At 40.9% G+C, this 13,938-nt stretch overlaps 1 protein-coding gene across 7 annotated transcripts in view; it reads right to left on the bottom strand.

Moving 5' to 3' along the window:
• Positions 1-3,318: 3,318 nt before the first annotated feature.
• Positions 3,319-13,938, bottom strand: part of LOC122186831 (cytosolic phospholipase A2 beta-like) — a 34,702-nt gene continuing 24,082 nt past the window's right edge. For all 7 annotated transcript variants that reach the window (XM_042884162.1, XM_042883999.1, XM_042884077.1 and 4 more), the window contains 7 exons: positions 13,599-13,716; positions 12,426-12,563; positions 12,045-12,149; positions 11,319-11,504; positions 8,732-8,898; positions 7,646-7,832; positions 3,319-6,605 (listed from right to left, as the gene is read on the bottom strand). In XM_042884162.1, the coding sequence (XP_042740096.1) occupies positions 6,361-6,605; positions 7,646-7,832; positions 8,732-8,898; positions 11,319-11,504; positions 12,045-12,149; positions 12,426-12,563; positions 13,599-13,716 (1,146 nt within the window). In that variant the 3' untranslated portion in view covers positions 3,319-6,360. The remainder of the gene's footprint in view (positions 6,606-7,645; positions 7,833-8,731; positions 8,899-11,318; positions 11,505-12,044; positions 12,150-12,425; positions 12,564-13,598; positions 13,717-13,938) is intronic.

Here is a 13,938-nt window from a genome sequence, read left to right as displayed (position 1 = left end):
CTGTTCTAGTATAAATTGTTTTGAACAGCTGAAAATGGAAATGTTCATCAGATCCAGGTGGGTTGTAATGTTGTTGGTTAGCAAGCATGATGTTTTACTAAGAAAAAGGCACATTTGCAAAATTATTCTGCTATGCTATAAATAGTTAATATTTTCAACATTCTCTTCTGCAATTGTTTCAGTGTCGCATTTACCACTATAATGATCAAATAGAGAGGCAATAATATATTTTGTCATTTGCCAGAGGCGTGGGAGGCCTTGAAAAAAAGTAGATTGTGATATGGAAGCCTGCCATTATTGTATGTTAATTGAAGAATAAGTGACATCCACACCTACAGGTAAGCTAGGGCTCATTAGTAATTACAGGGCAATATTTTAAAGCAAAGTATGGTGTAGTGTTTTTCCTCATAGGATAGATACAGTAGCCTGCTGATTTCATCAGCTGGATCACCCAGTCCTTGTGCTTTTACCAACTCTTCCCAAAGCAGAAGCCTCAGGTGCATGTGATATCGAAGGAGGACTCCATCCACCTCTGCTCAGCTCATTTCCTCATCCCTATAAAAACTACATTTCAAGTCCCGTGCCCCTACCTGCTCACTTAAGTCCTGGCACTTCAAAGTGCAGTGAGGAGGCACAAACCATCACTCTCCCCAAGGCATAGGCTGCTGTTGCTCAATAAGCAGCCAGTAACTGGCAACAATAGCTGTAGCTCTTGAACTGAGATGCATGTGAAATATTTCAACATTCTTTATTTCAGAGAATCTTTCCCTCCAGAAGCCGCAAGGAGGGTTAGAAAAGATACATACCGTGATGTATGTCAGCAGTAGGAGGTCCTCCCTACAGAAGCACTGGAAGGAAGGGAATGACTTTGACTACAGCTACAAGGAACCAGATAGGAACAAACTGAAAAAAAAATCTCACGTAGTTATCTGAGGCACAAAGATTGGTTTGGCTTTCCAATTTTAACCTGATTTTGCTCCATCCTTTGATATTTCTCTCCTTCTTTCTTCCTGCAAATGTTTTACTTTCAGGAACTGGTTTATACCCCATTAATGTAGGTTATATGTATATTTTTTGTTGACAATGTCACTGACATTGCTAAACCTGCTGCTTTCAGTATTCCCCTGGCTCGTTCAAAGTTCTCCATGGATTTGTCATTCCACAGCATGCACTGATGAGTAGTTTATCATTGCAAGAAGTTACAGTTTTATGCTACTTTTATTACATGTACCAATTGATTAGTAATGAAAGCTTGAAGCAGAAAGCTAAACCCATTGCCCAAAGCACCTTGCAGCTTTGAATAGACTATATGGGCATTAAGATTAAGAAAATGGGTCAGTAAGATGATGCCTTAGGAAAGCCAAGAGCTGCTGTCTCAATGAACATGATCAGCTGCTTACATACTATCTTACACAGGTTTGGTTGTTCTGGGAATGGGAGATTTTGGACCTGAAAAGAATGTTAGTTTTTCCTTCCACCACCCCTTTTGCCACCAATAAACCAATGTGCAGATACACCAGGACTGCTTAGAGTCCCAGACCCTTTTTCACTGAATGGTGAGAACACAGTCAGTATGCTTTTAAAAATGTATTCTTGCCTGGAGCAAAGATGTGACTGCCAGTGCTTTTCCAGGAGAAGTCCAAGCTTGGAAGAAAGGCCTCTGGCATGAGACTGCTGGTGGCTTTTACTTTTCTTCCTCTGTGTCTCTGCCTGGATATGCAATAAGGTGATACAGCTGCAAGTTTCATCTTCATGAACTTATGGCTAGGAGGTATAATAAATAATGTAGGGAAGTGGCAGGCCTGCAATAGAAGCAGGGCATAAGTTTTTGTCTGGAGACCAAATGCTCTCTTGTCCGCAGGTTCACCCCTGCAATGGGCTTGTGGAGAGTTAAGTTTTATTTTTCTTGTTCTGAAACAGCTTTTTAACCAGTCAATCAGCAGATCCAGAGGGGAAGAGCATCTCAGCACACTCAGAACAGTCTGCTGATGAGCTGTGTCATCTGAGGTACCAACGCCAGCCTTGCTGTGCTGGGCTGAGCCAGGCACCATTGGACGCACCCCACAGAACCCTCCAGTGCCAGGTGGGGCTGCCGGAGCTGGGTCCCCACTTGTTAAGGTATGGCACAACCACGAGAAGTAACACTTTGTTGGGGCCTTATTTTCTACCTTCTTATCTCTGTTTGTGAGCCCTTCAAGAAAACCTAGCACAAGCAGGGGAGAAATTAGTTATTTTTCACCCAGGATAGTACAATGGCGAAGGCTTTTCCTTGTGAAGTGAAAGCTAAAGCTTCAGGTCCTTAGCTCCTCAGGTAAGGGTCCTGTTTTAGCTATTCTGAAGCATGGTTTTTGCTCTCCTTTGTCTCAACTAACTTTTCAGTGGGAGAACGAAGAGTGCACGGCCCCAGATTTATGTAAACGCTTTTGGTGTGCGTGCAGCTCCTTGAGTTTAAATTCGTGCTGTGACTTATTCCAATAGAGCCAGTAAAGTGAGCAAATCACCATGCTTCTTGGCCAGTTTGGCCCTCTCTGTTGCTGTGCCTCTACTGGAACTGTTTTCAGTAACAAAAAACAGTAACAAAAAGGGGTGCATTTTCACTTAGAGTTGATCTTTAGCTGTTTCTACGCGTTAAAAAAAAACTTTTATAAAACTTACGGAGGTTGTTTTTATACATTTTATAGGGGCATAGAGCAACAGGACAAGGGGAAATAGCTTCAAACTGGAAGAAGGAGTTAGACTAGATATTAGGAAGACATTCTTTACTGTGAGGATGGTGAGAGACTGGTACAGGTTGTCCAGCAAAGTGGTAGATGCCTTCCCTGGAAGCATTCAAGGCCAGGCTGCATGGGGCTTTGAGCAACCCAGTCTAGGAGGAAATGTCCCTGCCTACAGCAGGGGATCTAGAACTAAATGATCTTAAAGGTTCCTTCCAATCTTATATTCTATGATTCTATTATTTTAAACTCATTGTTTAGTTGATAATACTAAAGCTCAGTAAAAGGCAGGCTTCTCTACACATTTAATCACTCAGAGTGGAATGGTGCAGTGTTCTGGCTGCGGCTCAGTAGAGCTGTGTTCCTATCCAGCCTGTGCCATTCTCTCAGGAGCATTTATTTGCCACAGGAGTTCATATTTCCGCTCTTTTCCAGCCTCTCAATGCTTCTGTAAGACAGAACATGTCTCTGATTTTTCCACCCCATCTTGAAAGTAGTAAATGCTCTACAAAGCACTTAGCAGCAGCAGCAGTGCTGGTGCTACCACAAAGAGTTTAGTCCTGTGGTTAAGAAGTGCATAAAAACTGACAGGGGTCTGGTGCTCTTTTGCAACATTATGTTTTAATGGTTGTATTATTAAGCAGTTAATAGATATAAGCAATTTCTATACAGCTATAGCTAAGAATTGTAAGAACAAACATTTTTTCCTCTGTGTTCAGCAGCAGATAGCAAGCTCTGTGTTTCTGGGGGCTTTCCAGCTGAATGTTCATCTGAGAGCTGTGACCTGGGTTGCATTTTGGATGGGCACATTGTAGGCGTGAATTCATTTTCAACAGTTAAACAAACATAACTCCACAATGGCAGGCACGGACCTGTCCATAAGCAACACACGGGGATGAGGAACAAGCACACAACATTTCAGTGGTCCTTTCCTTTAGACTTGTGTCCACTAGAAAGAAGAGCAGGATCGAGGAGCAGACCTGAGCACAGGACACACTAACCAGCTGCACATCAAGCACTGTAAGTACACTTTCTGGTTCTGTGGGTTCAGGCTGTTTGACTGAGCATGTCTTAAAACACAACCCAGCTGTAGTGAGGACAACACGTGCCAGCCACCATTCCCCCAGCAAGCTGTGGGTGAGCCCGCAGGTCCCAGTCCCGCCACACTTCACCCCCACAAACACCCTCCAAGGCTTTCTGCCACACTGTCAGACCAACAACAAGCATCTTCGGCTTCACACAACAAAAAAGAAACTAACGCCACCTTCTTATAGGCAGTGGTGCAGCCCTCACATAATTACAGGCTTTGAAATGCAACAGAAAGCATTTAAAACTTAGGTATTGTCTTCTAATGCTACAAGGCTACCACACGGGATGCCAAGGAGGCTCTGGGGCACTTAGCACAGTGTTTGGCTGTGAGAGTAACCAGCAGCCCTGGCCCGGTGTGCAGTGCAGGATCATGGGTGACAGTTCCATGGCAAAGGGACCATCAGCACATCTTCACACCCCCCACCCCACCTTGACCTCCTTCATCCTACCATAGGGTTTAACAGTCCCTCAGAGAACCCGTTCCCCACCGACTCCCATGGGTTATCTGGGCACTCTGGGTTTGTGCTTTTTTTCCCATTTCTTTCACATTTTAGCAGGCATCTCTGTGTGCATTAGCAGCACTGTGCAGGCACAAACCATGCCCCAGTTACAAGTAGGTGAAGCACACAGAGCCTGTTTTCTCAGTGCATTCAAGGTGTGTCACTGCTGGCTACATGCTGTCAAGATCCCCGGGTGTTAGGGGTCACTCACTGTACCCATGAACAAAATGGGTTTTTTAGCAGCATGTAAAAATTAGGTGGATGAGGTAAAACAGCATACAGCCGCCTCTGCTCCTGTGTGCATTTGCCTGCACTAGGGCATACTGCACCAGGACATATTCTCCTACATGAAGGTCACAGATCCTGCTGGTAAGACTTTGTTTTCTGAGATACCCCTCCTGCTGTCATCTTAGTTTTCAAATCAACTCGAAACAGCTCTTTCTGTCTTTCTTGCAGCCATATCTGATTAATTCTTTCTTCTCATAGTGCTCCTCAACTCAGCAAGTAAGCCCCATACAAGGAGTACTGCGGAGGCTTATTTACTGCCTTTACTTGCAACAGAAGACAGCATTTTGTAGGAGCAGGGCTCAGGCAATGAAACTTTTTGTGGGTGTTCTCCTCTGAGCTCAGATACTGCCTGCATACACCAAATAGGCAGATCTGTTTCTCTTTCTTTAATTTTAAGTACAACTCATTCTAGATATCATCACAGAAGAAATGTGCAAGAGTTTCCTGGGCCTCTGTGAACGTCCTACGTTTGGATTAAATATGCCAAAAGCAGGCCCGACTCCTTCAGTGCTATGAAACCTAGAAACTTCTCTGATTTATGTTTCGTGCACTCCGTATCCTTCTCTACCATCTTTTTAATGCTGCGAAGAGCCGTAACAATATTCCAGGCTCTTAGATCAAGGCAGTATTTCTCACCATAATCCCAAGCAAATGAAAAACAGGCAGTGTTCTTTTCTGAGTATTTTCCTCCAGCAAAGAGGTGTGAAAAAGAATTTCCTTTTTTTTATTTCTGTTCCATTTTAGTGTAGCACCTATTAAAAATACCTTGCCTGTGATGTTAGGGATAAAGACTGTAAAGAGGAAAAAAATCTAGTTGTGAAAATGCAGTAACTATGCACTCTGTTACATTACTTATTTTATCCTGCATTCAGCTTGCATCCATAATAAGCATTAGCTTAGGTCTTGGTCATCGTTCTTGAATTAAATGTAGTTACTTGTGTCTATGGCAACTATTCACCCTGAGTTTTTTATTTCAAAAGCTCTTGACATTTTAATTCATACAGGCACTGCCCATATAAACGAAAATAATCACTCATGCCTTAAGTGGAATTTTTCCTCTAGCCAAAACTTGAAAGCAAGAACCATAGTCTCATGTCTTCTCTTCTTGAAATGTAACTGCCCCCTTCGTGGCAGTCTGGAGCAGCATTTCTGTGCCAAACATTTGCAGGGGAATGGAATAAAGGAATAATTTCTACATCAGCAAGGGGAATTAGCCAAACAAAATGTAACAGTCCGCACTGCAGATTGGCTGCTGTTAACAGGTATGTATGACTCTTTGGCCTGACTTCAGAGCTGAGCCCACCAATTCAGTGCAAATTCTTGCTGCTCAGCCTAGCTGAAAATCTGGACATTACTGAATGCAAATGGCCAGGACTTGGTTTGTAAATAATTGTATCATTCAAAAAGCACTGATAATGGCCTCAGGATTGAGGGAACAGGCACGTGTAAAGAACTATTGCTATAACCACCACCATTTTTTACAGCATTGGGGAATTCCTGAAAGGTCTCCGCTAACCAGGACTCTCATTTCTTGTCAAGTAAAACTACACTGTGAGGCTCTTATGGTCTGAAAACTTGGGTGAGGAAGATTGCATAAATTCTTTTGAAAGCCAGGAACTTGAACAAGGCAAGATGAGAAATGTACAGGTTTCCTGAGTCTCCTGCAAATCATGAACACTGTGATGCATTGTAATGTGACTGTGATTGTTATGAGTTCATTGTAATGTGACTGTTGTAGCCTTCAGTGAGGAAAAGAATGAAAACCCAGCCTAGGCATATCCAGCTCCAGAGTGGCTGGGGAGATTCCAAGTCGTGCAACTTATTTTCCGTTCTACAGCATTCTGAAGTGCCTGAAAGAGCAGGTCTCTGTTGTTGAGGATGTTGTACTTGCTCAGGTTCACAAGTTTGTCAAAATTTTCAGGAGAGTAGATTAGCCTAATGAGGTAATAGGGTGAACAGTTGTTTTCCAGATTTACTTTGCCTTCTTCCATCTCTGAGAGACTGCGCTTTTCCCCTGTGGACGAAGAGAAAAGCCACCATAGTGAGCTTTGCTTGATACACATCAGCTTTTTATGTAACTGAGTGTTTTCATGGCAATGAGACTTCAGTATGTGGGGCCCAGACTGACAACAGAAGTGACTATTAAAAATGTCCAAGCTTTGCTTTGCCAAACTTCCTGATATTTGGAGAGCCTTATTATCTGTGCTATCCACATCCAGATACAGCTGCATCTGCCTCAAGCACAGAAAAGTGCAGTCTGTAAGGGCATTGTAAATGGGAAATTCACAAGCCAATTCTTTCTCTTTTCTAGAATTTAAATAGTTAAAAGCAGAAAAAATAAATACCCACAATGATTTCCACAAGGTGTCTCTCAGCCATCTGGAAGTGAAAAGCTCCACTGTTAAACTTGAAATTCACACAAACAGGTTGCTAAGGTCCCTCCTCCTCCAACCACCCATATCAGCTGCTCTCAGCTTGACTGATGAATCAATGCCTGCTCAGAGACATGCAGGTGAGCATCACATCTCACACATTTAGGCCTGGAGCATTGAGAAGCTGCAGCAGCTGTGTTGCCCTGCATAATCTCATCCATGTTTCACATAAAGTGCCCCTAAGACACTTGTTTTATCAGCTAGCCTCTGTTCAGCAGCCTCACCTGATGGCACAGTGCCATTTGAACCATGTCCAGTCTCCACCTAACAAGCCCAGTCCCCTCTTCTAGGCACCTCCTCTTTGTCTGCAGTTTCTAAGTATGATTTTGTTGGAGTATCTGTTCACACATATACTCTCTAAGCATTAAGTGGTGAATCTCATATCAGAAAATGAGCTTTACTTAACCTCTGTTGCCGCTGTTCATAATTTTCCCCAAATGCATCCTCATTCATATCCCAGAGATAGAGGCAAATATGCATGAATGACCCTGATGGGTAGAAGATGGGATACTCTCACTCACACAAAGGCTGTGCCCTCTTCCAAAATTGTTAGGAAGAACAAAGAAGATCAATACTGTAGAAAGACAAATAACCCAAATTCAAGTAAAAAGACTAAACTTACCAGGTGCCTTGAATTCCTTAAATGTGTCATTCACAAGAGGGAAATGAATTACTATGGGTGCTCTCGGGTCCTCTGCATCTTCAAACACGTAACATTCCTTTGGGTTCTTTGCTTCTTCTTCACTTATCTCCACTTTGGGGAATGGGATTTTTTGTATCTTGCAATATTTGTATGTCATCTCTAATTGCTGTAGATACAGAACGTCATTGCCTTAAAGGAAGTACTGAGACAAGGTTTATTGATGTATCACAGAAATACTGTGGCAAATTAATTCAGTTCCTAGAATTACACTGCAGTCTAGGCGTAGACCAAAGTAGCCATAGAACAACCCTACTTTCTGCCATCACATGCCACAAGTCAGAAGACACTTATCACCCCGTTGAGTTTTTTTAAATTATTGGAAGGAATGACAAAAGCCACTCTTAGAATTTGTCATGAGGACAGGACGTGGGAGATCACAATCTTGTCTTCAGCAGCCACTTGCTACTATAATATCCAGAGTATCCTAGAAAGTGAATGTCATGATCCAATACAGAGAAAGGAGCCTAAGATCTTTAGGCCTATCAGCCTATAGTGCTGTGGTCTTGAAGGAAGCTTCCATCCTCTTCCAAGATACTGTGACTGGTTTGCTCTTAAGAATACGATCAAGATTTGGACAACTATTTACTTGAAAGTTTTAATAAATCAAGTATGTACATACTCTGTCCCGCTGATCAGTTCCCATGCCCCCTCACACTACAGACACATAAAGGGAAATAATTTTCCTGATCACCCAAGTGGACCTGCAGAAGCTCTGAAATATGTAGTTGAAAAAATATAAGCATGTTACCTACGTATCTACGTGTACAGCAATCAAGCTTCATTCAGTCTTTGCCATCAAAACTCCAACAAACTCCATTACTCACCTCAGGAGCTAACCTTTGTACTGTAAAGATCACATCTATACCTTTACCAATTAGTCACTTTTAGAGTAGCTGGTCACTGTATAATTTGAGTATCAGATATAAATTTGGCTATGAACTCTTATGGCTTTAGAATAAGAATTTGGCCAGGGCTGCAAGGAACAGATCATATTGATTTTCTTACCTTGAAAGCATTCCCCAAACCATAATCAAGTGAGATAATGACATCTACGTTCCTCTCTGGCTTAAAAAGTGCTGCACCACTGGTGTTAATGAAATAGCCAACATCTATCAGGCAAAGATATTTCTGCAGTGGCGTCAGACTGTTAGGGAACGAGTCCAGCACAGTGTCTGAAAAACATTATGAATATAGTTAGCAATGCAATGATCAAAAGAGCTGTGATACACAGTAAAGGCAGCCCTTTGTCATTGAGACCAAGCTCACCTCCCTCCATAATGCAACCCCACAAACGTGGCCTCACAAAGGCAGGCTGTGAGGCAGCCAGGCAGAGGACAGGTGAGACACAGACTCCACTGGCCTCACAGCTGCTCTGGGGATTGTTTTTTCACAGAATACAGGCTTTAGCTGATTTTTTTTCCCCTGCTAAGAACTGGGAAAAAATGCAAACAACAACAACAATTTCACAGTGTAACAACAAATCTAACAAATGCAGTACATTGCTGCTCTTTTGCATTGCTCCTTTTCAATTTCTGCATTTTCTGGTTTAGACTTTTCTCTCGAGGTGAAAACTCTGACTTCAGCTTGCTTTCAATGTCTGCTCATATAAATTATGTTAGCCATGTTGAAAAAAATATCAGATTGTGCATACAGCATTTTCTCCCAATAGCTTAAAGTATTCAAGTATTGCCTCAATTAATTAAATTTCACACACACTCTAAAAGCAGCAAAAAGTAGATTATAGAAATTGACATATCCAATAAATAGCCAATATCTGATAGCTAGATTCTCTTTTCTCTGTCCAAAACCCACCAGCCACCCTGTAGACAGCAAGCCCACTACCATTTCTAGTCTCATGGAACAAGAAACCTTTTGCTGTGATATAAATATCAAAATAGTGTTTTAAGAGACTCCTTCTAGTTGACAAAAGGAGGTAGCAAAGCCTACAGCAGACCCCTCATTCCTTGAAACATCTGTGCTTAGGCATTTTTAAAAAATGTTGATTGCAGAAATACTGCACATCTTTCTGCCTCCTTGGCCTCATTCTGTAGTGTTGATTTAAACTGTGCAGAATAATTCCAGCTCATTCCATAGCCTGGAACATTTGACAGCATCTTGAAGTAATAACTCATATTTTTTTTCATTCCCTTAGTGTCAGATCTTTACAAAATTATTTGCTTCTTTTAGCATTTATGGATGATGGGATTCTGGTGCACTGAGAGTTCTTTGCTTGCCTCCTCAAAGAAGAAACAGAATGTACTTTTTACTTCTATTTGGCCTGGTGAATATTTTAAGTTGAAATTTCACTACACCCAATATCTTATCATGAACACAAAACTGTGCAGCATTTATTCATGGCTTCATAAATGAATTAAAGATCAGACTTTTCCTAGGGAGAGTCTCTACTTCTATTTTAAAACTCTACTTCCTTCAAAAAGGGACTTTGAAGAAGTGCGTCCTCAGAAATTCCCTCAGAAGCACAAACTACCATAAATGTATTACTATGATTGCCTGCTATGAGTTCTCAAATTTATCACCACCAAAACTAAGCTTTGCACTTGCCATTTAATGAATCTTTTTAATGTTTTGGTTAATCTGAGCTCCGGGGAAGTATTTAAGACAGAACTGTATTCCTGAGACTTCACCTACCATTAGACTATCATTTCTAAAAAGCATTTAGTACTCTGCAGGCCCTAAAAGCTCCACACCTCTTGCCACTTGTCAGGCAACTTCAGGGAGCAATGGCAGCCAGGCATAAAAGGTGTAGTAACTTACATGGAACAGAGGAGACAAAACACAAACTGCAAAAGGGAAGGACTCAGAGGAGCACACATTTCGTTGCTAAAATCAGATTACTAATGTAAGACCCTCCCACACTGCTACCTGCTGAAGGCATAAATGAAAACTGGATTACAGGAAGATTTATGGTGCTCAAAGGCTCAGTTCCATTATCTGCATATCATTTCATAGACTTTCATGGTTTTTGAGGTAAAACAACCATGACTTCACTTGTTTGTTCACCTGCAGAGCACAGGCCATAGAAAATTAATGTTTAATTTATACATCAAATCTACACACTTTTTTTTTTTTTTTAATATAAATCTAAATCTATGTGGCTCTAACTTTCTATGGTTGGTTTTTATTATTTCTGCTTCTGAAGGGTTAAGGAGAGGTGACTAAATCATCTAATACTATACACATAGCAACCATGCTTTTGCAGCCAATCTTCTCCTTCATCTGACCAACACAATAACCTGCTGCCTTATGTTTCCAGTGTTACCTCTGCTTATTGACCTCAAAAAGAATTCACATTTCTCCGAATCTTCTGACTACTATACCTATGCAGAATGACACACTTCCTGTAGAAAAGCATGCTGTGACTCGTCAAATCTCGTCAAAAAGTGAAAGAGCATCTCATGGGCTAATTCATTTTAACTTGTCACTCTGAGGAAACACACACAGTGAAATAGTTCCATCTCAGCAGATTTCCAAACCCCGAGCAAATATCTCTAAAAGTGAGATTTCCAAAGTCTAAGAAAAAACAATCTGAGATGTTACCTGCACACTGCAGCTAAATCTTTGTTGCAGTTACCTTTCCATTCAATAAATTTTCGCTGGTGGACATAATCCTTATGAAATTCTAAGCCTCTCAGGAAGTTATGAGACTTTCCCAGTAGTGGCCGCTTCGTTATAATGTCCTGAAACATTTCATACAACTTCCCCGACAAACAAGATGGAGGCTCAATGATAGTGGTATCCTCCTCAGGAGAATGTTTCTCTGAAATAAAAAAGGAATCATGAGAAAAAAATAGGTGTAATCTGTTCTCCTAGACATTTCTGCTGGCTAGCTGTTCTTCCCTCCACATTTCCTGCAATCTGTTGAAAAATGTATGTACACGATCATTTGAACACAGAGATATTTGGTTTTGTTTAAAACAAGCACGCCTTTTGCCTTTTACGTACTTTCTTTGTACTTCTGTCTAAAAGCAAGAGCCACCCTTCTCATTTGTAGTCACAGGAGTCATTTAACAGATCATGAATAAATTCTAAATGAAAAACATTTGCAACTAGCATAAAATGTGTCTCTGGGAATTAAAAATAAAATAACTGTAAGAGGAAAACATCACAAGGTGATCATTCTGATACAGGTGAAAATCATACTGGAAGGTCTAGAATGATGCAATACAACACATAACAGTTTAGGGAAAACATGTGAGAGATTATTCACAAACAGCTGCAATGGTGTTTTTTCCTTACTCACCTCCTTAACAGACGGCACAGTCTGGTAAAAAATGAATACTGATTTTGAAACCCTTACCTATATCTACCATATCTTTGGCCCATCGCTCCCAGAATTCATTTGAATTTGAGGACCAGTACAAGCCATCCAGCAAATTCCTGGTGAAGATGTTTGTCCAAAGACCTGCAAGTCAAATCACATGGGAAAAATACTGAACCAACACGTTAACTGCTGACTATTTCAACTAATTGTTTTTTTTTTAATTATAAGTATCAATGCTATGGATTGTTGGCCTGGTATGAGTATGTATGAATTGACCTTGTTATGTCATAGTTTAAGTAGAAGAGTTGAAGCTTAATAATGAAAACAATTCAGTGTTTTTCCTCAAGGGCTAATTACTCTCAGACCATTCACCACGCAGTGCAAAGTAACAAAATAAGAGGTATCACGTTAGGTCACCTTCTAAATAGCAGATCCGAGATTCTGGCAGCTTTTTCACTCGCCTTCCCATGAAGAACTCACTGTCAAAGTATTCTGAACGAATGGAGGCTCCGTACTTTGGTATGGCCACTTCATAAGGAGAAAACTCAGCCCACTCTACAAAAGAATTGGCATATGCTATGTTTAATGTCCTACAGAATAAGGAAATGAAGCCTACCCCTTGGATACAGCTATCTAAGGTTTCATGAACTTTGCTGGTCGTGGCAGCTCAGTGCTATCACTAGTTTGTACTGCAAACTACACTGTCTAGTTCCATAAGAACTGAGAGTATTCACTCACTAGCTTTTTCCACCTCAGAAAGAGTCTAACATTAGTATTAAAAATGTAGACTCATACTGCTATATAAAGATTCTGGGAACCCACCTATCTCTCTAACTCAAGATCATCAAACAATAAACAACTGTGATACAACCCTCAAGGAATGACCAGTATGAAAAATCTATTAAACCAAACATGTCAGTCTACATGATACAACAGAGAAGCTTGAAGACACATCAGCTCAGAATTAGAAAGCATCACAGTGTGGACATGGCCATGCAGTTTCCTGATTCAAGCTGCCCTGCGTAGGTATTACTGTGGAACAGCAGCCACAAACCTAAGTATTAAATGTTTGGGTTTTTTTAGTATCTGATTACTTCAATATTTCTTGCTGAATATAGTCTACAGGGTGTCATATCACACCCATATAGCAATCATACTCCACTCTACAGATTGTCTTTTAGATAATTGACAGTTATACTACATAGAATCTCTACAAACAAAGGAACAATCACAGCCATTTCATAGATGTGGAACTGAAGCAAAAAAAAAATCATATGATTTGCTTTCACTCACTCACTCACTCACTCACTCACTCACTCACTCACAGTGTCTTTGGCAAAACTAGAACTTCATCCCACAACTTCAGAAATGCCTTTTTTGTGCCAGAGAATGTTTTTCAGCAGATCTGCCTTTTCTAATCAACACCCAGCAGTTTGCAAGAAAGACAAATACTTCATTAAAAGATGAATCTTGAGTCAGGGCAAGCAACAGAGGCAATCCTTCCGTATTCCCCTGAGATATACACATTGCCACCCTATAAATTCTCTTTACTTCCTACTAAGAGTCAGAAGAAACACTTGGAATACTTACCTCTAAATTTGAAAGTACTGAACTTTTCCTCTTTCACATTGAGGACTGCGTAGAAAGGCAACGGGTTTTGCCCATACTCCAATGCCCTGCGCTGGTCTGTGAGTTTGTACTTCCTCGGCTAATCAAAGGGATAAAAAAAAAATCACAGTGAACATAAGCTAAAACCACTGACACAATCTACATGAGCACTGATAGACAACAGATATTTTATTACTCAGAGGAGTCTGTGAGTCACATCTCCTTTAAAAAACTGCTTCTTTCTCGTTCTGAACTTTCCTTCATGGTTGTCTTTTGGATATCTACTAACCTGTACATTAATATCTAAGTACGCTGACTGTCT

This window comes from Lagopus leucura, unplaced genomic scaffold (assembly GCF_019238085.1).
Source record: "Lagopus leucura isolate 7727_CA_CO unplaced genomic scaffold, USGS_WTPT01 Super-Scaffold_1, whole genome shotgun sequence".
In the NCBI taxonomy this organism is placed as follows: Eukaryota; Metazoa; Chordata; class Aves; order Galliformes; family Phasianidae; genus Lagopus; species Lagopus leucura.
Note: the sequence above shows the minus strand (reverse complement) of the source record. Positions and strands in the feature narration are given on the sequence as shown.